At 41.8% G+C, this 27,751-nt stretch overlaps 2 protein-coding genes across 2 annotated transcripts; both read left to right on the forward strand.

Moving 5' to 3' along the window:
* The first annotated feature begins 1,921 nt into the window (after positions 1-1,921).
* TMEM30A (transmembrane protein 30A) lies at positions 1,922-16,442 on the forward strand. Its single transcript, XM_075706815.1, has 7 exons — positions 1,922-2,194; positions 7,842-7,958; positions 8,633-8,740; positions 9,857-9,944; positions 10,447-10,590; positions 12,299-12,505; positions 14,363-16,442. The coding sequence occupies exons 1-7, from the start codon at positions 1,922-1,924 to the stop codon at positions 14,554-14,556; spliced, it is 1,131 nt and encodes a 376-aa protein (XP_075562930.1). The 3' UTR covers positions 14,557-16,442.
* A 5,452-nt stretch (positions 16,443-21,894) lies between these two features.
* Positions 21,895-26,427, forward strand: COX7A2 (cytochrome c oxidase subunit 7A2). Its single transcript, XM_075707939.1, has 4 exons — positions 21,895-21,951; positions 23,213-23,302; positions 24,778-24,862; positions 26,203-26,427. Exons 1-4 carry the CDS (start codon positions 21,916-21,918, stop codon positions 26,259-26,261), a joined length of 270 nt encoding a protein of 89 aa, XP_075564054.1. The 5' UTR covers positions 21,895-21,915; the 3' UTR covers positions 26,262-26,427.
* Positions 26,428-27,751: the final 1,324 nt, after the last annotated feature.

The following is a 27,751-nucleotide window of genomic DNA, read 5'->3' on the forward strand; positions in this document are numbered from 1 at the left end:
GACAGAGCCCGTGCCCAATTTAACCATTGCAGCACGGATTCCCACACAAATTGAATGTGCCCTTTCTTGTCAGTTCTCTCATACCTGACAGCATGAGACTCCCAACCTCCCAATATTGCCCCTCGGTTATCCTGCTGCCAGAGAAATTTCTTGCCCTCTCACAGCACAGGTTTACAAGCAGTCTTGTTCCCTTGGGATCCCTGTTTGCACCTGACTGGATTTTCCGTGAGGCTGCGGGAGTAAGTTCCTATAGCTGAAGCTGGTAATTGAAAACAAAAGATAATAAAGAAAAGGGTGATAATGGGGACAAGGGGCTTAACAAGGGAGAATGACAGCAAAAGGCAGGGCCCACAAGGTAATGGAAAAGCTAAATTAGGACTGAGGTATAGCTTTAGCACAGATGCCTCAAGGAATACGATTAATTTTTGAACCCTGAGTAATTATTTAGGCACCAAATTAATTCTTAAATTTTAGATGCTTAAGTGTCCAAATTTCGATGCTGTCTATGAAGAGATCTTTTGAATCGCCACAGGGAGATCGCATTTGTGCGAGTCATTTGCTCCCTCCAGTGGTCTTTGTTGGTACTTGCCAGTCTAAACTAAAAGGCATTTATTTTAGGGAAACTGTTACACGTTTCACAGGCAGCTAAAAGGTCTTAGACTGGATTACATGCTTATAAAATTATGTAATTAAATAGTTTTAATTATTCTTTTCCTAAAGTCAAATAAATACATATATACTTGCCGAAAGTGAATTTTGGCTACACTCTCTCTACACAGTAAGGACTACACCATCCTCACACAACCAACTTTAATGTAAAAGTGCCGATAAAGTGAAAAAATATAGACTTTTGATGTTGCATTGTCTTGAGAATGCCTGATAAAGCAGGTGCTCTGGGATACAAGTACATACATTGAGGAGAAGCCGGATTAGCTCCCAAGGGAAATAAAAAGTAACCACCCACAGCAACGCCCCAATCCGCATTAACTGCACTCTTGATACACATCTCCTGACAACAGAGCAGGAATATAGCGTGAAACAACTCCCAGAAGCCATGGTTAGTATGAATGGCTTCATTCAGATAAGCTCTTGCAACTTTGCTGAGAGATGACCTATATTATTACACATACCACATTTTTACTGATGCAGTTCCTATTTATGAGAGCAGGAAGCTTAAGCTAAAGCCTCCGTTTGCAATCCAAGGGATGCCGCCTTTTTCCAGCAACCCCCTTGCGATGCGGGGGAGGATGAGGGCTGGGGGGGTCCTCCTGAAGCACCGAGCGGGGGCGACAGCGCTGCGGGCCCGGAGCCTCTCCGCTCAGAGGCGGCCGGGCTGGCCTCGCCGCGGCCCCGGGGCACAGGCGGCCAGAGCGCCGCAGCAGCGGCGGGGACAGCTGGGCTTTGCGGCGAGGACCCTCCCGGGGGCACCGAGGGCCGGGCCGGACCGCACCGCCCCCTCAGAGAAAGGCCCGTGGGCCGGCTGCGACCTCACCGCCTCACCCGGCCCTGCGCCGCCGGGGGAGAGCGAGGCAGCTAGGAAATGACGCAGTGCTCTCCGCAGCGTAGCGGGCCCGACGGCACCGGCCGCGGGCGGCGGGGCGGGGCGGGGCCGGACAGGCCTCGGCCCCTCAGCGGCACCGGTTCCCCGGGACGCAGCGAAGGCCGGCAGCGCGCGCCAAGCGCCACTGCGCATGCGCCCCACCCCCGGCCCCGCCCTCCCCCTCCCGCGCCCGCTTCCGGTGGGGCGTGGCCAGCGGCCGCGTCATCAGCCGCGCGCCTTGCCCGCCCCCTCCCTTCCGCCGCGGCCGAGCGCGCAGGCGCGACGGGGCCGCCGGTCACGTGCCGGGCGCGGGGGCCGGCGGGGCGGGGTCGCTGGTGTCGCCGGCAGCGGCGGGCGGCGGGGCCGGGGCGGCGCCGCGCCATGGCGGTGAACTACAGCGCCAAGGAGGAGGCGGACGGGCACCCCTCGGGCGGCGTCGGGGTGCCGGGCGGCGGGGCGGTGGGCGGCGGCGGCGGCGGGGCCGCGAAGACCCGCAAGCCCGATAACACGGCGTTCAAGCAGCAGCGGCTGCCGGCCTGGCAGCCCATCCTGACGGCGGGCACGGTGCTGCCGGCCTTCTTCATCATCGGCCTCATCTTCATCCCCATCGGCATCGGCATCTTCGTCACCTCCAACAACATCCGCGAGTACGAGGTGCGCGGGCGGGGAGGCGGGGGCAGGCTCCTCCCGCCGGCGGGGCGGAGGGCGGCGGCCGGTGGGTGCCCGGGCCTGGCCGTCGGCCCGGGCGGGGCGGTGCCTCGGAAGCCCCCGCAGGCGGCTCGGGGGGCGCCGGGCCGGGCCAGCGGCCTTAGGGATGTCCCGGCCGTGGGCGGCCCGCGCCTCCTTGCGCAAGCTGCCGCTGCCCCTTCCTGCCGGCGCTTCCCGGTGCGGCGGGAAGGGAGGAGGGGGGGCTGGCGCGGTGTCAGCGACGAACGGGCCGTGCCCATTCGCTTTGGCATTCGCAGTCCTTAACAAACCACCTGCTAATTACCCTGAGGAGGCGTTGAACCTGCAGCGTATCCTCCGTGCGGATCGTAGCCCTCCCGTCAGCCTTGCCGGTGCTCCTGAGTGAACCTCCGGGGGAGTCCATGCCAGTATTAAATACAACACAACCACTCTTGTGCGTCAACACAACCCAGTGCGAGTGTTGTTCTCGTTAGTACAGAAAGTATGCGGCATCATCCTTGGGACAGCTTGTGGCAATGGATTATATATCTTTGAATGTTGCAAAGTAATTGTAGTTCCAGGACAAAACTCTGTGGTGAATGTATTGCTGTAATTCTTAGGTGCGCTACTGAGCTAGTGTTTTAGATGCTCTACGGGAGACCGGGGTATTCAGAGTAAACTTAGAAACAAAGATCCAAGAGTGTGGCTTTTTCTGATTATACTTGCCAAAAATGTAAGTCACTTGCCATCTGATAATTAACCACCCCACTGCTGTGAGAACTTGCTGAGCTGAGCATTAATTGAAAATTAAACCGTATATCACAGTTAGGTCCATCTGATAACAGAATCACTTTGTGTTGTAAGGAAGCAACCCAAAAGGGCTTGGGGACAACCTTGAAAACCAAACTGATGGCTATGTTTAGTTTCAGCGAGCTAATGTGACCAAGATTGATTGTAGGGAAAAAAAAAATGTAGTTGTTTGTTGGATTGCTGTATTGGAGAATATGAATTTTTGTGGATCAAATCATTCTAGTTATCGGAGTAAGCTGTCACTTTTAAATAGGTAGTGCTCAAGACAGTGGCTTGGCTAGCGGTAGCAATGTGACCATGAAGCCCAATTAACTCAAGAAATCCTGAGCCAGGCAATGAATGGTATTATGTTTTCATATTTCTGCTAAAATGCAAATAATATTACAATGAAACAAATTTAAGGTTCACTTTCCTTTTATGTTAGGAACTAAAACTCCAGTCAAGGAGAAAAGCAGAAGTGAAAAAAACCAAAGCTGAAGTGTATTTTACAGTGTCCAAATGTTGTGTGTAAGCATATTTTTGAGAAGCAATTGCTTCTTGTGTCAAGGTTTGAGGGTATGCAGAACATCTGAAAATTGACAGGTGTTTCAGAGAACATTGCCAAGTTGTCACGGGCCTGTAGACTTTTAAATTGTCGTGTTACAGTCATATTTAAGGTAAATACAATCACATGTTTTCAACAGGACACTCAATGGAGAGAAGTAAAAAAAAATCCTTGCTAACTCTGATTTTTTTTTTTGACAATTGCATTTAAAATAGCCATTTCTATAATAAAGCAATACAAAGTCTTAGATCATAATGATTGTAAGGTAAATATAATTGGATAAATCTATCTCCCTTTTTTTTTATTATGACTGGATCTGCGTTGATCTGTAGGGACAGCAAATGCATCGGAGTTTCATGAGTCCAAAAACATAAGCGACTCCTTGTGCCTGTATTGTTGCTGTATGTATATACAGAATTTTCATATACTATTGTTGCTTAGAAGCTTAGTCATGTACTCCTAATAAGTTCCAGTAGGAGCCAAAAACTAGCTGTTCCCACCTAATGTGCATTACAAAAATCCACAGGTGAGCTGGGAGCATGACTGATGCTCCCCTACGCAATCAGACGGCATGTCTAAAGCAGTAGTAGCCATTTATGTCTGGAAACTAGTTGACAGGTGCTGGCCTTCCACTCTTTCTAATTTCAAGATATTTGAGATTAGGAAGGGGTCAGTTGGTTTGTTTTACTGCGTGGGTTCAGACTTGTATCATCCACCTGACATGAAGCTCTCCCAAGTCAGGCTTTCATGAGGGCAGGAGGAACAGAGTTCTTGACTTCTGAGAGAGTATGATCAGACAGTTGGGGTATGCAGGTAAGAATGGGGAAGCTGGGGTTCTGTTCTCTGATCCTCATGTGTGTTTTAGCAAGTGTTGTAATGCAGAAATTCTGCAAGTGAGATTATCATTCTAAAGGCAGCTGAATTTTGGGAAAAAAAAGAAAAGTTTAAATCAAAAAAGGCTTTACAGTTGCAGCAACAAAACATAGATGAAGCATTTTAGAGACCAGCTTTTGGGCTCTGCACACCAGTGAGGGATGCAGTTTAAGACACTGCTCTCACCTGTATGCTTAGCTATGTCCCTGCTTATTATGCTGGCTTTTGTTAGTAACCTCCAAATGTTACTCACAAATAGATATAAATTTAGTTCTGGGAGACAAGACGTGCAGAAGCTAGGTGCAGTGACTAAGCTCTTTTAAAAATGTGATCAGGGGAGGAAGCAGAAGTAGTTATTTACACCCACCTCCTAGACAATAGCATACTTGTTAAGTGTGTGTGTGCATATATATATATGTATCTGCCTGTAAACAGTGTATTGGAATTGAGTAGAATGTATAATTTATGCCCCTGAAATAATAGTTATGTACAGTTCAAATAACCCTCTCCTGAAACTAGATATTGCAGCCCTTAGTATCTCTGTGAACTGTGCTGTTCTCATACAGGTGCAAGGACTGAGCAGCAAAATGTAGCTTTTCCACTGATTTCCTTTATAAGCTCTCTTGAATTCAAATGTGGAAGATTTTCAACAGCTTAAGTGTACTAGAATTATAGGGGGTGGTGTGTGTTGGTGGTTCTCTAGCATTTTCTCACTGTTTCAAAGGGTATAAGCATCCATTTATCTTGGGTCTATCATCGAGATAGTTCATTTGGGTGGAAAAAGAGAATCAGCTGTGTAAATGTGTCTTTCTGCCCTGTTGTTAAAGGGTGAAAGAGTTCTGTATTTCCTGATTTTTTTTTTTAATGGATAAGAAGCATTGACAGAGCATATTAAAATGTGATAAAAATTGAGGAATGTCCAAAACATTCATTGTGTAGGAAAGAGATCTTCGTGCCGTGACTGCTGCCATGAAATGAATAATTGTAGTTAAAAAGCCAAATCGACTTTAAGGCTTGACTAGGAATGAAGAACTGAAAGACGGTAGATTATCGTTGCGTACATCGTCAGTGTTGTGTGCAGTTCTAGTAGCCCCATCTCCAAAATGATACAAAATGTAATAAAATCTACAGAGAGGGATAGCAAAGAGGGCCAGAGTTATGGGATGCCTTTTATACAAGTGGCCAAGCAGAGTAGGTTAAATATGTGACAGCGTATGAAGTCTACAAAGTCATAAATGGTTTGGAGAATATGTATATGCAACAGTTACGTTACTTCTACACTGCAAAAATGTAAGTCAACTGAGGAGGACATAACAGCCTGAAAAGCCATTGGTGCCGGATAACTTGGGATATAGCCAGCGTCCTTAGGTCGGGGGTTGTTGGGAAGGGCTCACTCTGTGTGGGTTCGTCATCCTCAGCGGCTGGCTGATCCCTGGGGACAGAGTGCTGGGTCAGGGGTTCCTGCTGTGGACCCCGACGTCATTCCTTCACTTCTCAAAGTCCTGGTTTCGTTATTTTGTCAAGAGATGAAGACAGATACCTCTATCCCTTTAGTTAAGCTATCTGTCGAGTGTAACCTGGAAATGTGGATGTAGGAAAAAAAACATTTGTGTTGGCAGTTACTGTACAGGAAAGCTCTTGGATAGCATTGAAGCTGATAGCAGTGGTCAAAAGCATGGTTCCGTTTCAGTGTACATCAATTTGATGCTCCACAGAATTTAGTCAATAATATTTTTAAAAGTGAAGTCTTTAGATCTTCCGCAACCTTACAGTATTCGAGTTTTGTTCTTGATCTAAAACTTCTCCACACACTGAAGGACTAGCTCAGGATATTTAAGGTTTAAGTTCTTTCTAAAGGCAATGCTTGTTTAAGATTACTTTAGCAGGAAAAAAAAAACCCCACCAAGTTAGCCTTGAACAAATGAGATGAGTTTGTTGAGAGCAGTGGTGGTTTGTCTGTCTGCTGTAGCTGAACAGAGCTGTTCAGGACTGCTGCAGTAGTGCTATTTCTAGATCAGCATAAACTCAATATCTTGTTCAGCAAAGGAAGCAAAGATTACGTGATCCTCTCTCTGCCAGCTAATAGCTTCTGAAGTTGACTCTTTTCAGCTAGGCTCATTAGCGTGTAGGTCTCATCTGTCAGAAATCTGGCAGCAGAGCAGATACTAATAAAAGTGCTGAGGGAAGGGCTGCAGCTTAATAGATATCAAAGAAATCAGAGAAGGAGAGACCTTGAAGAAGATCCAGAGAAAAACAGGCTTCAGTTGTTCCCTGGACCTTGAAAGTGCGTGTTTGGTTTAGCTAACCTTAATACAGATATTAGGACAGATCATAAATCGTTCTAATTCTTGATAATGTGTTTCACTACAAGCATAAATCAGGGCAGTCCATTTCATAAAACTGTATAGGCATTGTAGTTCAAATGATACCACTCTTTAACAGTTTGTTGCCATAACTTGGTATATGTTGCACCAATCTGAGTGTGAATTCTAAATAGGGAGTTCACAATAAGTGTAGAAATACACAGTTTATAGGCAGACGGAAGCTTTCTTCTGCTACACTTGGAGCTAGCCTGCTGAGCCCAAGTTAATTATTTCCTGCCGTTCACATGCTGGAGCTATACATTAGGGAGAGGTAATGCGGTCAAGCAACTTCAGTTGGCTTGGGCTGGAGGGTGAGCTCATGGCTGCTCAGCATATGTTATGCATACTGTCCCGGTAGCCTGTATGTACAGATTTCAAATACTTCTGGGGGTTTTTTTTTGAGCTACACTGTTAAAGACAGATAATATTGTATAAGCCAAACTAACACTGATCATCTTTCTTGTTCATCTACTGGTATTTTACTATTCCTGGCAAAACAGTATTAGTGTCTTCATCTTCTCTATTTTAGGAGAGTTCTTGGGCATTAACTAATTTTTTAAAAATTTTTTTTTAATCCTCTAACTAATTAGATGGCCAAAAAAGGAGCAGCAAAGCAAGTTTTCTTATGCAAAACTTTTTTTTTTTAATTAAAAATCTAAGTAAACTTTTAAAAATTTAACCTCTCTGGAAAGCATGTAAAAGCTGAGCTCTGCTTGTTATATTGTATGTGTGTTTGGAAACATCATGTTGTCTGGAGTATCTGCTGTTTGTGTTTTGGTGTGTTCTCTTTCCCCCTCCACCTCCCCCTCCAGCAGTAATGGCCCACCTCGGTGTTAAATTTGTTTGAGGCTGTAACTGAGCATATAGACAGTCACAAAATCATTTACATTGGGAGGCACCTCTTGAGATCATCAAATAGGTCTGAATGGGCTTTTGGAGTTGAGGTGTAATAAGATTGCAAAATAAATGCTATGTCAACTTGCTGGCTTATTAATCAATTTTCTTTACTCTCCCATTGTAAATTAATGACTTTTTTCTGTTATAGATTGACTATACAGGAACAGAGCCTTCTAGTCCCTGCAACAAATGTTTAAATGTGTCCTGGGACAGCACGCCACCCTGTACCTGCATCATCAATTTCACACTGGAACATTCATTTGAGGTACACTACCCTGCAAAGTGAAATTAGAACAGTTTAAATGGTTTATTTCATAATTGATAGGAAAGCTGTATCACTTAGTCTTAATTTTTTTTCTATTTTAAAGGATTATTTCTAGTTTTTGTATGAACTTGGATCTCATTTCTGTGTGCCTTTTCAGTAGCAGGGATGAGATATTTTTTTAATGCCTCTCTTTGTCTGGAAATGTACAACATTAAATGGAATGCTTGTGTTTTACACATTTAGATTTACCATATGTGCCATAGCCAGCAATTAGATCAGCTGTTACTGCATGATATAAAAAAACCTCGGTTCAACAAGAATTGGAAATACCAGATAAGTGCTTTTTGTCAAATTGGAGGCAAATAATGAGGCTTATGTGCTTAACATTGGACAAGATAGGTGCTGGAATTAGTGCTGGTGAATATCATTCTGATAGTTTACAGCATGTTGCTGCTCTTTGATTTCAGGATGCCAGCTGATGTTAGGATAGTACTCTGTGTACTCAGTGTGAAGACAGGATTGAGGCTCCTGCTTTATGAATGTTGCTGTAAAGTAAAGACAGAGTTTAAGAGGTTAAAATTTAAGCCTTATGATAATTAGTGTGTTCATATGTGTTATTGATCTGGTTTTTTGTGTGAATGAAAGTACCTCTTGCCCCTTCTTGCTTCTTGTAGAGCAATGTATTCATGTACTATGGACTTTCCAACTTCTATCAAAACCATCGTCGTTATGTGAAATCTCGAGATGACAGCCAGCTAAATGGAGATAACAGCTCGCTACTTGTAGGTATTCATGCTTGCATATTAATAACCAACAAACTTTGGACTATTGCATAAATCACCACATAGCAGAGTATTTAGTTTAATAATAATAATGAGGTACTAGAATTGTTGCATAATCAAAAACAGCCATAAGGAATTTATATTTTGTTTACAGAAAATAACTGTGTAAAATACTGTAAAATTTCATGTTAATCATTTCATTAAGTGGATTGCAATGCAGTACTTTGATTGCTTCTCAAATTTGAATAGTTTTAAACTGCCTTGTTATCTTCAGTCAGTAGTGTCTATCTGTATCCATTCTGTCTGAAGCTTTCATTTTCAGTATAAAATAATATTCGGTTACTTAGCATTTGGTTTGGATATTGCAGCTAAATGCATCCGGTTTTATAGACTCTGGTTCATTATTGAACATCAGCAATATCGGAAAACATCAGTACTGTGTATTCTATTCAAGCCACTGTGTCCTGTTTAGGGCCAGACCTCTCCTCTTCCTAATTTGGAAAATACAAAAATGTTGTGCAAAATACAGTGGAAATACAGTTGGGTTCTTGCTCCAGCAAGAATGATTCTTCCTTTTTACCTGTAAACTTTAAAAAAGGGGAGAGTTTCAGGAAGCTACATCTGATGATTGACACAGGGTTTTGGGGGGAGCTTTTTTCTGCTTGCATTTTTGGCATGCTGTTGGAGTCCTTGCAAACTCTTTTCATTTTGTTACATTTGGTTTCTTATTATAGTCTTATTTTCTATAACACTGATGCATACTCAAGTATTCTTCTATTAAAGGGGGGTTTTTTTGAGTACTTCATGTTGGAAAATTGTTTCTATTAAAAGATAAAAAAGTTCTAATAGCTTGCAAGAAAAGCTTTATTTTTAGTATGACCATGATAGGATTCTGACTTTATTAATGTTTTATTTAGATTTTATTCCTGCTTGTAAAAGAAAAATCAATCATGCTAACTAGTATTGAATGCTGAATTATTTCAAAATAACCTGATTTGTGAAAAGATTTTGTGGTACAGTTAAGATGTGCACATTATTGAGGTACTGTAGTAAAAAAACAGGTGAGTTGGATAAACTAGCACAGACTCATCTCCCTTTTTTCTTTCTAACTGTCAGAATCCGAGTAAGGAATGTGAGCCTTACCGCACAAATGAGGACAAACCCATTGCTCCTTGTGGAGCTATTGCCAACAGTATGTTTAATGGTATGGTAACATAATTTTAAGTTATCCCTTAGATGTTTTTGTGATCTGGTGTATGTTTTGATGTTTTTGTGATCTAGTGTATGTTTTGTGTTGTGTTGCAAATTGTTCTGAGTAAAGACATTGTGGGCTTTTTTGTTTTGAATTAACACATTTTCATTGTTCAGAATAAAATAAATATCTTGTGTTGTACTGCTGATGCTTTTTTCAAAATTGCTATCAGAATTAATTTAATCTGATAGTGTGCAAAGGATGGAAATACCTGTTGTGAGAAGCTGTTACTGCTGTGGAGTAGACATATAGATATCATCCATGGATAATACGCTATTATCTAATATACATTGATTCTTACAGAACAGCTTGTGATTGTGGCAGGCAGATAATAAATGCCTTGTCCATTTTTTTGTTTTGTTTCTCCTGGAGGCAATTGTTTCACTGCCTATCAGGATCATCTGTCTAATGAAAGTTTCTTCAGCTGTTTTTCTAATTTGATTTTTTTCCTTAGATACATTGGAATTATACCGCATTGATAATGACACAAGGACTCGTATTACTTTGATTAAAAAAGGCATTGCATGGTGGACAGATAAAAATGTGAAGTTCAGGAATCCTACAGGAGATGGAAATAACTTAACTGTGCTTTTCCAAGGTAAAAAAAAAAAAAAGTGAAATGTTAAGAACAAAAAAACACTTCAAACACATTTTGTTTCCAATGAGTTTTACCTCACTGACAACATTTTAGTGAACATGCTAATTAAAAATATTGTGGTTTTCTGAAGAAATCCAAGGTAAGGACTACTCTGCTATCTAGAAAGGTTGTCTTTAAATAATGAAAGCTGCAAATTTCATGTGAAAGTGTTTGGGGTTTAATTTTTTTGTAGTCATTTTTTCTTTTAATTTCTATTTTTGGGGTTTTTTTTTTTTGTTACTTTGAATACTGAGAAAAGCCTAATATGTGCACTGATGTGGTTTAACCCTGGCTGGCAGCTAAGCACCACACAGCTGCTAACACCCTCTCCCCTTCAGTGGGATGGAAGGGGAAGAATCAGAAGGAGAAGAGTGAGCAAACGTGTGGGTCGAGATAAAGACAGTTTAGTAATTTTAAAAAAATTTTAAGGGAAAAAAAATACACCAGCAAAGGGAGAGGAAAATAAAACCCAAGAAAAACCAAGCGATGCAAAAGCAAACAGTTGCTCACCACCAACCAAGCAATGCCCAGCCAGTCCCCGAGCAATGGCAGCCCCCAACAACCTTGACCCGCCCAGTTCTGTTGTTGAGCATGATGTCATATGGTATGGAATATCCCTTTGGGCAGTTGGGGTCAGCTGTCCCAGCTGTGCACCCCCAGCCTACTCACTGGCGGGGCAGTCTATGAGTTGCAGAAAAGGCCTTGTGTAAGCACTGTTCAACAATAAATAAAACATCAGTGCTTTACCAACACTGTTTTCATCACAAATCCAAAACATAGCAGGGTACAAGCTACTATGAAGAAACTTAACTCTTTCCCAGCCAAAACCACACTATAATGCTTGAATTTAACTTGAAATCCTGCAATTGTTTAATCAAATTCTTCATATGGAGTTTTCATTTAAATGTTTCTACTGGTAGGTTGTGCGAAGTTTTCTAAAAACCTCATTCGTTTTTGTGATTAGAAGTGACCGATTTCTCTCATTTGTTAGGTTAAATACAGTTGGTAAATCAAAGTTTTCTTTGGCTACCAATGTCTGAAAATAATCTTCCTCAGGGCTCTAAGGTGTGTGTGTGTGTGTTTATGCAGGGTATATAATAATTTCAGGTTTAACCTGATGTGGGTGTCTTGCTTAATCACAGCCAAATTACATGTTACCAGTGTGATGCTACCCTTGGAAAAACAGATACCTTGCCCTAATACACTGTAGAGTTGTATTTCCAATAAAATTAGCAACAGCATTAGTATGGCATCATCTAAAATATTGTATATAATTTCATTTGCTTGTGGTCCAGGAAGTGGTAGTCAAAATCTGTTAACAAGTGAGCAGAGGAGCTATTATCATAATGGAGAGCTATCTTGTTAAGGTAGAGTAATGTTTTGAGACAAGACTTCCTAGCTATGTAAATGTGTAGGGGAGACAAATTTGTTTAAACAAATGGACAGTGTTGTCATAAGAATAAAGGGATATGCACTACTATTTAAGCTGCAAAAGAAAAAGTTCTTAAACAGCCCAGTGTCTTGCAGTAGTAGTGAGCGAACCTGTTTGTTTGTACTGTTTAGAAGTTAGTATATTTTTTGTAATATTAGAATGAATTTCGATGAGCAAGTGTGTTACTTAGTCCTGTATTTGAAATACTTGATTGTTACTGTTTTTGCTTAATCCTAGGCACAACAAAACCTGTGAACTGGCCCAAGCCAGTGTATATGCTGGACTCGGAGCCTGACAACAATGGCTTTATCAATGAAGACTTCATTGTATGGATGCGTACGGCTGCTCTGCCAACATTTCGCAAGCTGTATCGTCTCATTGAAAGGAAGAATAATTTACAGCCTACCTTACAGGCTGGAAAATATTCTTTGCATATCACATACAGTATCCTTTGAAAAACCTTTGAAAGCAGCTAAGGACCTTAGCTGGGTTACATGGGTATATATTTGTGCAAGTTCAAATTGAACTAGCCTTTTTTCTTACCATCTCTTAAAAAAAAAAAAAAAGATGGTATTGAGCTGTGGTTGAAAATTGCTACTGAGAGTTGGGTGCAGTAATTACCATCTTGTGCTTCTGTGCAAGTTTTTGTAGAATTAACTTGTGTGTGGCCTGTTAGAATGTGAAATCCAGTCCAATTTTTAAGCTTCATAAATGAAATGACTGGATTAGACTTACACTCTTTAATGTAAGTGCAGTTTTAGTCATAACTTTCTTAAGCTATTTTGTAGTTCATATAAAACTACATTCATATAAAACTACTTTTTTTTAACCAGGGTGAAAACATTCAGTTCAGTTAAAAAGAAAAAAAATCAACTCTTTAGTGGAGGCCTTTGTGAGGAGATAATGGAGATGTTAATCCTGGGGAAGATTCCAGTAGAATTTACCCAGTAGGCCAATTTTGGAGGACACTAGTGTCTTCTCTGTACGCTTAGCTTGAATTCTCACAGGTGTATGGTCAGTCTTGTTCACTTTTTCTCACACATCATGTTTATGGGTACTTGCAGTCCCGAATGGCTGCCTCGTGGGATAGAGGCTAAAGTCTATGGATGGGAGCATTTCCATCTGATAATTTTGGGGCAGACTGCCTGCATATTGGCTGACAGGAAGATACTTAAGCATAGTTCAGGTGATGCTTAGCCTTCAGGTGAGCAGATAAGGCTTCATGAAATCTGTTAAATGGCTTAAGTAACAGGTAGCTAGGTTCTAGTTTCTGCGAAATACTATATATGGGCACACTTTATTTACCTTTAGGTTGATAATGTGGCCAGTCCGCAGTGTGCATTGTTACTCATCAGCGTGTTCACTACTAATTCTTTGATGCCTTTCTGGGCTTTCCTATGGACTCTTAATTACTGTTTTGACACTGAAGGATGCTGAATATCTGGGAGAGACATTTGTCATGGGTGCAGGAATTAACATTAATTCAGGAGTTCAGGGCCTGCTTTGGGTCCTTCTGTGGCTCCATGTATTGTTGTCAGATTATTCTGTCCTTGTAGACTTGCTCCAGAGCAGCCTGCTCTGCTGTGCAATTACTCTAGTCTGTGTATAAAATTGAGTAGCTTCATAGTGAGAGGGAAATCAGATTGCTTGGGTGGTGTAAAGGAATTGAGAGAAGCAGGAAAAAGGAAAGAACAGAGGTAGTTGGTAGCCTAGAAATTTGAGAACTTTAACATCAGGGTGTAATGACAATAGGTGATCAAGGGCAGACTGACTTTGGAGGTCAGAAAAATGCCAGAGCTGTGGATCAGGTCAGGGAGGTCTGACATTCTATTTTGGACAAACTAAAGACTAGGTAGAAGTGCAGGAGAGTAGAGGAGGAGGGTTGTCATAGTTACCGAATTCTTAAAATTTGAAAGCACTTAATGATCTTTTAAATACTTTAAATACACTTTTAAATAGCTACTGCAGTATTCTCTTTGCTGTAAAACTGTGGGGAGTGCATATAAAACTGAATGAACATAAAGTCACTAAGAAAAATTTTGAACTAAAATAATATTCAAGAATTAAAATTCAGATTTCCCTCGTTTTATTGAAGCTGCTTTCAAAAAGCCACAAAATCATGCATTTACTCTTCCCTTAAAAAGGGCTTAACATCTCCCAATGTTGCTGTTTACACTTCCAACACTCAAAGACAGAAGTTTGTATTTGGAACCTGAGTGAAATAATACAAAAATTTCATGTGCCTGGCCACATAAAGCTAGATTTGGAAATGTGCTTCGTGTTTTCCTATATGTTTTTCAGATTATCCTGTACACAGTTTTGATGGACGAAAAAGAATGATCCTAAGCACCATCTCGTGGATGGGAGGCAAAAATCCCTTTCTGGGAATTGCTTACATCACTGTTGGGTCCATATGCTTCTTCTTGGGAGTTGTATTGCTGATCATCCATCACAAATACGGAAATCGAAACACCAGTGCAGACATTCCCAATTAATCTTGCATTCTGAAAACAAATGTACTGCATGTGCATCAAGGCCAGTCCAGAATGGACCCAGTTTTTGAAAGATAAATCTCTGCTTCTGTCACTTCTGAGACTGGGTACATAATTTTTATCTAAAGCTCCTTTTCCCATACTGTGGATTAACTTTTGAAAATGACGGGTATACAATTAGCTATATTGATTGTATCTCTGCCTATGTCAGAAACAATTCTTCTGATATTTGCCTCTAACTGGGCAGGCCACACGATGCATATAGTTCCTGTTCCCTTGATGCATCTGCTGCTTGTTCATGTGCTGTGTAATGTGGGTATGATTCAGTACATATAGATTGTGTGGAGAAAGACTGTTATAAGATACTGTAAATTGTTAACGTTCTGGAATTCAGGTGTCAGTGCTGTTGAAAGGAAAAGTCAAGTCTTAAACGTTTTTTCAATTTCCTGTCTTGTGTGCATGGGCTCTTACATTTCTTGCTGAGATTTTAATATATTTATATAAGTTGTTAAATATTTTTCCTGTGTCCTACCCACCTCTGTTATGTTAAATCCTTAAGCGCTGTGTAAATACCAGCACTCTGGGTTCTTTGTATATTTACAATATATGTGCCTGGCCAGTAAACTAGCATCCTATGAAGATATCGGAAAACCTATTTGTTAATTATCTGTGTGAGTCTCTTTTAAAGTTTCTTCTAAATTGAGAAATGTTTGTTTCAGGTAGAATCTACTTTTTTCTAATTTGCTTTAAGTCATATCCAATACTAGTTTACCCATTGTGCTTGCTGGTTTTGCTTTTTATGAGCAGCTCCAAGCGTTAATGAAGAAGAACCTAAAATGTTTTTTCTGTTCACAAATTGGGTGAATTCCTTTTACTGGAGGAGTTTCCTAATTTTCTTGAGGCATGTGTATTCTGAGCAGGCTTTGTTGTAAAGGAATTGTCATATATTTTTTCCTTATTTGGAATAAACACCACATTAATTTTTTGCAGTGTTAAGAGTAAACTATAGAAATTCAGAAGTTGAGATGGTGGTAACCTCTTTTCATTGAAATGCAGGTTGAGCTTGCTGTGAAACCTAATTTAAAAATTGCCATTAGAAGCAATGTGTGGGTTAGTGTCTTAAATCAAATTACAGAAGGGTTTACTTTTAGGTTAATTCAAAGGTAACTGTAACCTGTAAAATATTACTTTTTGGTGACTTTTTTTTAGATGATGCACAGAAATTGTAATGTATATGGTGGAGATCACTTTATATGCAACTAGCTTGATAAAGTATTGAGTATATTAAAAAAGACTTAATAAATTCTGCAAACCATTTAATAAGAGATTTTATTTTGTTCTTGAACATGCATTTATTTTCATCTGGATGAAAAGACATATTCTCATGAAGTATGAATGCAGCTTAAGTGAGTTGTATTTCTGGGATTACATATTTGTTACAAAAAGTTGTTTATTTGTGGTCCAATAGGTTAATCTATAGCCAGCTTTAAATAACACTTAATTTATCACATAAACACATGACCAGTTTTACTGAATTACTTGTGTAATCTTTTTAAGCTAGCAGTTTAAGTGTGTAAATCTGTATAAACTGTGCAATGAGGCAATGTTTCCAGTGTGCTAGCTTTTTGTAAGTCCATATAATAATTTGTTAGCATAGTACAGTGTGACAGCACAGGACTTTAAATAGTCAAAATACATTAAGATTTTTATTTAGTGTTGTATCTGTGTTGCTGGAATTATAGAATAAGGTATGTACCTTTGTATATTGCAAGGCATAAGACTCGCACAAAATGTTAAACTGGCTTTCATCTGCAGAGTAGTTGCTAATCCAAAATGTAGTAAGGGGATGTCTCCCAGTTACTGGTTATTAAAATATTTTGATTTTTAAACTTTGTGTTTGTCATTTGAAATGCAAATATATTCTTCTTGATTCAAAATCCCTGTCTTTTTCCAAGTAGGAAAAGCTGCTTTTTGGGTTGTGTTCAAAATTTTAAAAAAAGTATTTTTCTATCTTAAAATATTTTTCAATGCCTTACCTTTTTCCTACTGACTATAGCTGTCTGCTGCTTTGATCTTCTCAATGAAGTGCACCAGGATGAGAATTGCTATCTGTTGTTTTGTTACAGTTAAGCTATTTTGCTGAGAGCCTGTAGCAGTAAGTACTTGTCAGGCAGTATGCCTGACAGACAGTGTGTCTGAGGAGCTTAAAATGCTTGTAAGAGCTTAAAATATTAGGTCAAACTTGTAAACTCTTCCTTCACTCATGCTTGTTTGTCTTGATGTCATGTTGATAACTATGGAGATCCTTGGATTTTGTATTTCTTACAAGTTGCCCATATGTCATGTGTTCAAAGATGAAACCGTGACATCCCTATCTGACATTTCTTAGGGTGGTGTCACTGGCCCGGTGCTCTGTGTCATGCGCTGAATTTGGATTTGACCACCTGTGACCTGGTTCTTTAGTGGCATAGAATCATAGAATTGTTTAGGTTAGAAAAGACCTTTGAGATCATCCAGTCCAACCATTAACCTAACATTACCAAGTCCATCACTAAACCAATTAAGGGTAGAGTAGCAATTCCATGTTTCCTGGCTTGGTGGCTGGATTATTTATAATGAAAGTAAAAACTAGGAATCATGGAGGTATTTGTTACCAGGGTTCAGAAATACAAAGAGCAATGCCTCTGATTTCTGAGTGCCAGTTAGACACTTTCTGAGTCTTACCCAACAGCAGCAGTGCCCAAAGTGTGAGAAATGATAAGCTTTCTGGAGGCTGCTGCTGTTATGAGGGTCTACTTACGAATGAACCTTTCCTGGAGAGAGTAATTTGGGAAACTAGGATATGTCCCTGTCTTATGCAAGACCTCTCCAAACAAGTTCTCTTGTGTGAGACTAACTTATGGGGTTGTTTTAAAAAAAAAAAACAAAACAAAAAACCAACAAAAAAAACCCCTACACTCCTGTAACAAAGCAGATTGTCACCACAGCTTTTTTTTTTTTTTTAACTGCATCAGGCTATTTGGGGAGCTGTCAATTGTGCTTTGCTGAGCCAGAGGGAAGAGTTACCAGCTTACAACAAATGTGAAGGATTCGCATTTGCCTTTGCTTTCACAGCCTTTCCCTCTCAAGGTCACACTGGTACTGAAACTAGGTTCTCAGCAACACTCTTTTCTTTAATCAAGCATGTTAAACCTTGAAGAGTGCAAGCCTTGTCTTTTTCTAGAAATCCCTGTGGGAGGAAAGGCCATGACAATCTAGGGTCAAGTAACATCTGCAAGCGTATATTATCTGCTTGAATCCATCAAATAGAGCAATCAATGTGGCTGGCCTTTGGATTGGATTCACAGGAAGCGTTATCGACTGCACCTTTCTCTCAGATGCCCTACTTGCAGTGGGAAAATAAGGCTTACAATGTCTATAGACAGACAGATGTCCAAGAGTGAGCTGAAGTGAGTGTCTGGTGGAAGAATGTGACTAAGCCTAAAGCAGAATGTACCTATTGTTACTTTATAAAAAAAAAAAAAAAAAAAAAAAAATATAGTTACTGATTGGAATGCAACCACTGAAGACAAAGAACAAGGTGTAACCATAGAGTAATCTGGAAGCACTGCAAATGATTCTGATCTTCAAAGTTCCCATGACAAGAATATGGTTTCTGATCTTGCCTGAAAATTTGTGATCTACCCTTGGTACTACGTAAGTTTGTATTATTTTTTTTTTTTCTAATAGAAGTTTGATATTTGTGTTACCTGGGGTTGTTCCTGTAACTGAACTAGCTAGCTATGGTGAGTTAGAAATGAAGAGGGCAACAATGCAAAGGCCTTCAGGAAGGTCTGCAATATCAATCTTAAAATCAAGCCAGTCCCATGAGGGTTTTATATTGACCTAGTCAGTGAGTTAAACCCCCCCCACCAAAAAAAAAGCCAAACAAACACAAAAAAACCCAACACTCCAAAATGTTCCAGATATCGAATACTTGTCTGTATTGAACAGCCTGCCAAAAATTTTCACTTTCAAAGTAGGAGTAAAAAAAATGTGAAAATCTAAGCCAATTTTATTCCTGCTCTCTTCTTAGCCATGTGGCCAGTTTATGGAAGAGGCTGCTTCTAGTGATGTGAAAATGGCCTCTGAGGTAGAAAGCCCAGTTGCAAAAGTTCCTTTTTTTGTAGTAGTAGTAGTATTAAATTTTCCTCAGATCAGCAGAAGTATTTTCATGTAAAAATACCCTATGTTCTAGCTCACAGAAACTGTTCTGATCACTGTATTGCCTTCTCTGCCTAAATGTGAAGTCTAATCTTACTTGACAGTTTCAATTAAGACTAAAGTCCATTACAAAATGCCCTGATAAGAATTAGCAGGTCCTTATATGACCTGAGTCTCAAATAAGAAGCTACCTTCCTGGAAGCCTCTCATTCCAAATGTGCTCAACCTGTGTTTGAAAACAAAGTAACACTGTCCATCATTTGAGTTATGCCAACTGCTGCTAGAAAGTCTGAAGTTGGAAAATTACCTTTCTCATTTCCTGTTGGGAATGAACTGAAGAGGAATAAAAGCATAAGTCAATAATTAATGAAGCTCAAGAAGTTTAAAAACAAAAAAAACCCTGAAAGAAAGCAGGTGGGGTTGTTTCTCACCAAACCCTGATTTCAGACAAAGATGACATAGAAGAAACAAATCAAGCAAACCGCATACCAGATTTATGTATGAGTTTAATTGAATTTGCACCTGAGCAAGTGGATTGTGCTCAAATCTTGCAAAATAAAATGCTGAGATGCTTTAAGTAGTATTAGAGGGCCAGGGATGTAATTAATGACCTCATTAATTACTTTATGAAAATGGGAAAGATTGGACTGTGCTATTCTTGGAAGAAATGCAAATATGATTGCCTCCAGGTTTGCCTACTGAGGTCTGAGTTACGTGGTTGAAGCTAGTGTATGCTTCACAATAGATGCTTGTAAACTTCAGAACAAATCTCTCTCCTGTCGGCAAGTTCTTTTAATGCAATTTTAGTGTATTATACAACTTAAAGTAACTTGGAAAATGGTTATAGTACGATAGTGTGTTTTCTCTCTTCATACACAATGTCATTTTTAACTGAGTTAGTCAATTATTTTGTTTGCAAGAAAAAAATCAAAGCAGTGGGCAGGCAAGACTCAGGAAGAGACTTAAAAAAATTGCCATTTTCAGCTGTCCTGCTGCACCAGGGGTTTCCACTTCCACAGCTGGGTTGAATGTTTACTCAGTCATGTGATCTTTTTAGTAGGGTTTATATACCATTCTATTACTGGTTTAAGAGGTAAAAACTTTTGTGATTTTTTTTTTTTTATTAACATATAGATTAACAGCCCTGTTTTCTTTCTGGCTTAAACAAAACTGTTTAACAATGAGTTTTTATTAACAATTTTATTATTCTTCAATACAACACATGCAAAAGTTACTCTATCCTGTTAAGAAAAAAGCAGTCTGAGTTTGCTTCTATGTGAAATACCCTCACCCTGAGGCAGCAAGTTGCCATTTCTCTTTCCCTCAAGTTTCCATTTCTTCATAAATTAGTCAATGCTGAAGACAGCAGCTGTGCTTGGTCTGAGCAGTCATCTTGTAGCTTTGATTGGTACATAACCCACATGCCAAACCCACAAGCTTTAAATATGGCCTTCCTGTTGTAAAGCGTATTTTGACAGACAATAGCACTGCAGCTCAGATACAGACATATCAGGAAATGGTCCACACAGCAGAAATTAAGTAATAATGATTTCTCTGGGGATAAAAAATCACAATACAAATATTGTATGCACTCATAAGATGAAAGATTACACGAGGAATGAATGGAAATCTATCTTACGGTAGTAGTAATGTATTTGAAGTGTTATTCTGTAATAGCACTGCTTGTTTGAGAACTATGTTAGACAATGCAACCAATTTCCTCCTTTGTTACATATTTCTCCATGAGTATGCTTTCTAAATGGTATTTTTTAATATTCTACTCAGTTAAGACTGTATGTATAAATACTTCCTCATCTTTGCGTTCTTAGTTTCTTTCTGGGGCAGCTCATCAGATTGAGAAGTGCTGTGCTTTGAGATACCATCCTTGTTATTTCCATACTAGACTGAGCACTAATTTGCTGTGTTTGACACCGGTTATTCATCATGAGGTTTGGCACCCGTGCAAAAGCAGTGTAATGCCAAAACCGGAGTGCACTGCAACTGCAGCAAAGCCCGGAAATAGCGTTCCTGACAGCATTGTGTTTCAGCGTTAAGGCTGAAACACGGGAAGATGCAATTACGGGGCTAGATCTGCAATGCAGAAAAAACACAGAGCCCTTTCTCGAAGGGCAAGTAGATTCTTCCTTTAGAATCAAACAGGCTTGCATTTCACACAAATCTGTCATCACTTCACTGTCTGCAATTATGTATTGTGAAACATGAAACTGAAGTTTTTTCACATGCGGACTACTCAATATCCCTGCTGCTAAATGGAGTTGGAGGCAGTGGGCGGGTACACGTTTTCGTTGTTTTTTATTGTGCGTAGTGGCTCAACAAGGGATGCCCCACCACTCCCAAGGGTGTTAAGGCCCCCTGGGCTGGGTCGCACCCAGGCTCTGCCCCCCCACGACGGCCAGGAGGGATGTGGAGGGGGGGGGGGCCTATGGCCAGCCCATGGCGGTACTCTCCCGGGACACGCTCCCAGCCCTCTGCAGGTCTGAAGCTTTTTAATGAAAGGTCATTTTAAACTCTGTATGTAGCAGCTCTGAGGGAGCTTTCTGTCACGGATTTGCCAAAGTGCCCTTTGACGGCGGGGAAGGGCCCCCCCCCCCCCCCCCCGGACGCCTCCTTACCGCCCTGCTCGTCCTGTTGCTGGGGTCCTCACCGCCCCTTCCTCACCCTCCCCGTCCCACTCCCGCTGTTGCGGGGCTCACCTCTGCTTCCCGGGCCCCCAAAGCGGGCAAACATCCCATCGCACCAAGCATGGGACAAAACTGGGGCCTGGCAGGGGGTGCGGGCCCTGGGCCTGGCCTGCCCGGAGACGGCTCCTTCTGCAGCCGCCCCCTCCCGCTGCCCGCCCCCCCCCCAGGGCGGGCACCCTTCTGCGCTGCCGCGCCGCCCGACGTCGTTGTTTTACTGGGGAAAGACTGGCGTGGCAGTGTGAGCAGGGGAACAGCCCCTGCGCAGCCGCCAGACCCGCCGCCGCCATCTTCTCCCGCCTCCCCCTTCACTGCTCCCGGGGAGGACTGAGGCGGCGGGCGGGGCGGGGCGGCGCTGTAGGCTCTGCGGCGGCGCTCTGGGCCGCCGCCTCTGTGGTACCACCGGCGTGAGCGGGGCAGCTGCTTCCGCTTCCGCTGCCCTTGTTGCCGGCGGGAGGTGATGGGACCAAGAGCCGCGATGTGGCGGAACCTGCTGGTGAGGCCGCCGGGCCGCGCCGGGCCGGGCCCAGACGGGCCCAGACGGGGAGAGCCGCCCGCTACCGCCGCGGCTACCGCTGTGTCAGCCCGCTGCGGGGCTGCCGCTGCCGGGGCGGCCGAGCCTGGCGCGGCGGGGCGGGGGTGTGTGTGTGGGGGGCTCCCTCAGGGGCTGCCGGCGCCCTCCCGGATGCCCGCCCCGGCTGCGGGGCTCGGGGCGCCCGGTGCCCGCCCTGCCGGCCGCGCTAATGCCGGGCGCTGCTGAAGGAGGTGCTGGAGGGCGGGGGGAAGTGTTACATCTCGGGTGCCGGCCCACTCGCTCCACCTAGTGCTGAGCTTCTGGTACTTGAAGGGATGGGAGTCAGTGGGTCTAGGGTACGCGTAGTCCGTCTCTGAGGAGATAAAAGTTGCAGTGTGTTTATTTGGGGTGGGTGAAAGGACGAGGTGTGTTGTTGCGTTACTTGCAAGCAGCAGCATCAGGATGTTTGCCCCGTGGCTGCGTTTTTAGTGGTGGTAGTTTTGCGGGGGAGGATCAGTGTTGCTTGAAGGAGACTGCTGGTAGCTTAGAGGTACAGCTGGTTCTTGACTTTGAGACTTGACATGTTAGCGAAGGCAGACTTTGAGCCGTCAGAAGAATTATAGATTATTATTTGTGGTGGCCTGACGTGTGCTAATGAGCGCCTGTATGACCTAAGTATGAAAACAGATTCTAGCTTAGGACACGGCAGGGTGTCTTTAAATTCTGTGTGTGGAGGGGGATGGCGGGGGGTGCCACCTTCAGCTCTGTGAAGGTTAGCTCCTGTGCTGCTGGCTAGCAAGTGAACTGCAGCTATGACAGGAGATCCTTGTCTGCACAAACATGTTTGTCTTAAATATTACTGTCCCCATGGCTAGAGTCTGACACAGCAAATGGTGCCTAAAACCAAGATCTAAGGGGCTGAGATTTCCCCCCGAATTACGAAGGTTATGCTGCAGATCCATAAATCTGTTGTATCTTACTGAAAGTAATTTTCCTGAGTTTTTCCTTTTTAGGCAACCAGTCAATTAGTCCTTTATGTACCCAGTTGAAAGATTAACTGAATTCAAAACCAGTGGGTTTTGGTGAAGTTTTGTTTGTTTGTTTGGTGGGTTTTTTTAAAGACTTTCCTTTATTCCTGTCCCTTCCACTTCTATCTTACTTTTAAAATGAACTATTTCTACCCAGTGTGGATATAGCTGAAAATTTTTACTGTTTTAAAAACACTGTTTGTCTTTTATTTCAGGGTCTTCGCCAAATTTCCCAGAGGACCATAAGCACTGCTTCACGCAGGCCATTTGAAAACAGAGTTCCTGAGAAGCAGAAGCTTTTTCAGGTATTGAGTGAGCACTGATAATAGAATAATGTTAGTAGAATAACAAAGTTTTAGTAGATCAATTGCATACATTTTGTTTCTAAAGAACTGGTGAAAGTCCTCTTTACATCTGAGGTGAGCTCTTGAAATCAGTTGTATGACTACAGCGTTTGAAATCAGCACTTATTTTCTACAGAGATTAAGAGTATTTGTGCATGCATACTTGACCTGCTGACTCTTTAGTGTTTTTTATCCTGTGAAATGATTTGTACTAGAGTTTCTCATGAGTAGTAGGTACTGTACAAAGCACTCTGAGATGAGATGGGGGAGTATGTCCTAAGAACAAATAGAGAAAAACAGCACGTGAGAGGACAGAAGTACAGTGAAAAGTTAAGCCTGCAGTGTTACAGCTATATCCATAGCTCATAGCTAAGCCCCGTAATTCTTAATAAGGTTGTGGTATTATTGTACTTCTGTTATGAAAACAGTAAAGGTCTTAAGGGATTGGGTTCAATCCTAGAAAATTATTGAATCTTTACAAATAATTTCTGAATTAGTCTCTTCCTGATTGATAGGGCCAACTAGTGAGAACTAGTGGCTCTTCAAATGCCAAAGCAGTGGATATTCAAGAGGATACTCCCTTGTTGTGAGCCATAACCTGGAGCAGTAGCTTCATACTGAGGATAGAGTAGATGGGGCTTCAGTGATGTGAAATGGAAAAAGTATGTTAGAAGCCCCAGTTTAATAGTTTTTGTGTCTTGTTGCTTTCCTTTCCCCTGAAAGAGAAAGCCAGTCTTGTTGGGATGCTGCCAAAGGGGCAGAATGTTCATTGCAAGCCAAGGGGAAGCAGGATGTTGGCAATGGGTGAGGTCAGAGGTTCTGTTATTTCACAACAGAATCCTGGTCTCTGGGCCAGATCTCTTTCCCTCCTCCCATTCCGTACTTGTGGGGCAGCAAGTTAAGCTGGGCTGGGTTGTGGGTCACCAGCACTGGAGGCCAGCTTGAATTCCGGAGCAGCATGAACTTGGGTAAAGGGTAAAGATCATGTGGATCTGGTGTCTAGGAGCTTTACTTCAGGTGGAGCAAAACAATTTCCTGCATGACACCAGGTTATGGTAGAGGCTCCTCCCCTTGTCGCTCCCTATAGCAGAGATTGACTATGCTGGAGACGGATGGGAAGTTTCTAGGGATGGTAATCATATCCTGTGCACCTGAGGGGGCTGGCAACTGGTGTCAGAAGTGGTTAGGCACCTGCCAGTCACTGCTTTAGAAATGGATGTGCACATCATGTACTATACTTCCCTAGTGAGTGATCACCTGATACCAGAGTGAAAGCTTGAAAGACACAGTGGAATCTAAATAAGGTTCAGTGTCTTTTGGGAGTTGGGAAGATAATTTGGGAAAGTAATTATTTTTCTGGGTAATTCTAGTTATATTAACACAATATTGCAAGAATTGTATTTAAAAAGTTTATTTTTTTCACTTGTGTCCATTAGGAGGATAATGGCATCCCGGTGCATCTTAAAGGTGGTCTAATGGATGCTCTGTTGTATAAAGCCACCATGGGTCTTGCAGTTTTTGGTAAGGCTAATAGTAAAATATTTATGCTTTGGTACAATTTCCAACGTGCTAATATTAAAATACTTTTTCTTTAGTACAATCTGCAACATGACTAATGTTTCCTCTGTAAATTAATTAGGCAGTTTCTTCAGTCTGTTCTTTAGAACATAGAAAATGCATGTAGAGAGGGGAAAAAAACATTTGGATATACTATATATTTATTTGTGCTTTCTCAAGTTTAGCTTTTCACATGGCTTTTTTTTCCCCTGACTAATAGTACTATGGGCTGAATATTCCTTCAGAATTCATAGAATCATAGAATGCCTTGGGTTGGAAGGGGCCTTTAGAGGTCATCTGGCCCAACCCCCCTGCAGTGAGCAGGGACAGCTTTAACCAGATCAGGTTGCTCAGAGCCCCATCCGACCTGACCTTGAATGTTGCCAGGGATGGGGCCTCCACTGCCTCTCTGGGCAACCCATTCCAGTGCCTCACCACCCTCACTGTGAAAAATTTCTTCTTTATATCCAGTCTAAATGTCCCCTCCTTTAGTTTAAAACCATTACTCCTTGTCCTGTCACAACAGGCCTTGCTAAAAAGATTGTCCCCTTCTTTCCTATAGGCCCCCTTTAAGTACTGGAAGGCCACAATAAGGTCTCCTCACAGCCTTCTCTTCTCCAGGCTGAACAACCCCAACTCTCTCAGCCTGTCCTTGTAGGAGAGGTGCTCCAGCCCTTGGATCATTTTTGTGGCCCTCTTCTGGACCTGCTCATGTTAGAGAAAACTAGAGCTACTTGTAAAGCTTATTCTGAAAAGGAGTAAAATGTAATTATAGCACATACATATACCAGTTTTCTCACTAGCTTGATGCTTTTTAGTGCTAGGTGATACTTGATGTGCTGAGGTTTCACGTGCTGTGAAAACTAGCAGAATATATCCCAAATTTATGGTACTGTATATATTTAACTTTTACGTTGCTTGTTACATAGTTTTGTAATAGTCTTTAACTTAAATATGTTGATCTAATGGATTTTCAGTTCAGTTACTTTAAGAATGGGTAACCATTACTTTATGATTATCTGTGTAGGTTCCACAAACATGCCTGTCCCCCTTTTTTTTTTTTCCTGTTTTTTTTATTTTTATACAGTCTACAGAGAGGTATTTAAGGATTTTTTTTTTTTTTTCTCTAAAATATGAATTGTCCCCCCAAAAAATCATTGAGACATGGTTATGGAAATGTGATGTGTCTGAATTGCAGCTGCTTATTGTCAATATTTCTTCTGGAACAAACTGGGAAAGGAAAGCTGGCTTGAAAGGAATTCTGTTTTCCGTTCTGAAAATATCTTTTCTGTCTCTTAATTCAGGAACAGCCTATGTTGTTTACGAGCTACTTGTCGCTTCAATGCCCAAGAAGCAGAAATGATTCCAGTTCAGGATGCCTCAGTGACTAGCATCTCTTCGTCCAGTTCCATGTGACTACGATGGCAGCTTGTACTTATTATAAGCAGCTGGCTTAATGCTTGGAATCATAATTTAATTGTAACATGTTAACTGCAATCAATAAAGCAGTTTTTACGTTGTGTTGTGGAGGTCTGGACTGTATCATGTGTTTTACATTGGAGTGCTTTTTACTTCCAGTAAATGTACATGAGTTGATCAATATGCAGATCTTTGAATCATGAGCCTGTTTTCTTTGTATGTGGTTTATGTACTTCAAAGGTGAGTTAAATGCCCCGAATCCCTATGAGAAAGTGATATCTTGTCTTTATTACAGGAATTTCCTCTTCTTGCTTTAGTGGAGTAAATTAATCTTATAATAAATGATTAGGATTAGGTTAAACCTGTGTGGAAATGAATCATAGAATCATTTAAGTTGGAAAAGACCTTTTAAGATCATCCAGTCCAACCATTAACCTAGCACTGCCAAGTCCACCACTAAACCAATTAAGGGTGGAGTAGCAATTTCGTGTCAAGTTGAGGACTTGATGATTATGCTGTATCTTTGCTGCCAGCTGCTGGAAGTTGACTGGAATACATCTAGAAATAGAGGAATCTGATTCCTGGTCAGTGACAGTTTTCACTATGTAGAGGTGATAACGCTGTCCTCTGCAGCTTCAGGGGCTTAGCTGTAGTCTCAGTTGAACTCAACACCTTCATCAAATAGATTTTTTTTTTTTTTCCCCCCCAGTGGCTTTTCTCTGCTACAGCTTAATGTAGGAGCAGACCTAGCTCATACGTACATACCAGGTTAAGTGGATTAACTGTAGCATGACTTGGGTTGGGAGGAACCTCTGAAGGTCAATTGGTCCAATCTTCTGCTTACAGCAGTGCCACTTCAAAGCTGCATTGGGTTGCCCAGGGCCTTGACCAGTCACATGGGGAGGGTCTCCAAGGATGGAGATTCTGCAGCCTCTCTGCAACCTGCTGCAGGGTTTCACTGTCCTTTCTCTGAAGGGTGTCTTTCCTTTTCTGGGATACAGGAATACATCTGTTTAGAGGATGGTTGTTAGTGTTCCTGTAATGTAGCTCTAAAGGAAGCCACAATAGCACTTTACTTCCACCTAGACAACCACAAATTTTACAAACTTAAAGGGGAAAGCGGGCATCTTTCAATGTCTTATGTTAAGACCTCTCACAGAAAATGAAGCAAAAGCTGTAGGCATGGCTGAGTGTTAGGTTGCTGCTACTCCTTTGTGTCAGGGTGTCAGTAGCTGCTGCTTCTAAAGCTCAGTCAACGTGGTTTCTGGGAGAGCAGTCAGTTCTGCTCTAATGTCATTTCTACTGGGTCACTCCAAAATTCTGGCAGCAATTTGAACGATATGCCTTGAGCTAAGTTATGTGCCTTAGCAGTAACATGGTTGAGGAGTGCTCACCTGCTCTGTTTCACCAGTAGCACTGTATGACAGCTCTCTG

The sequence above is a fragment of the Pelecanus crispus genome, chromosome 3, assembly GCF_030463565.1.
Source record: "Pelecanus crispus isolate bPelCri1 chromosome 3, bPelCri1.pri, whole genome shotgun sequence".
NCBI classification, from domain to species: Eukaryota; Metazoa; Chordata; class Aves; order Pelecaniformes; family Pelecanidae; genus Pelecanus; species Pelecanus crispus.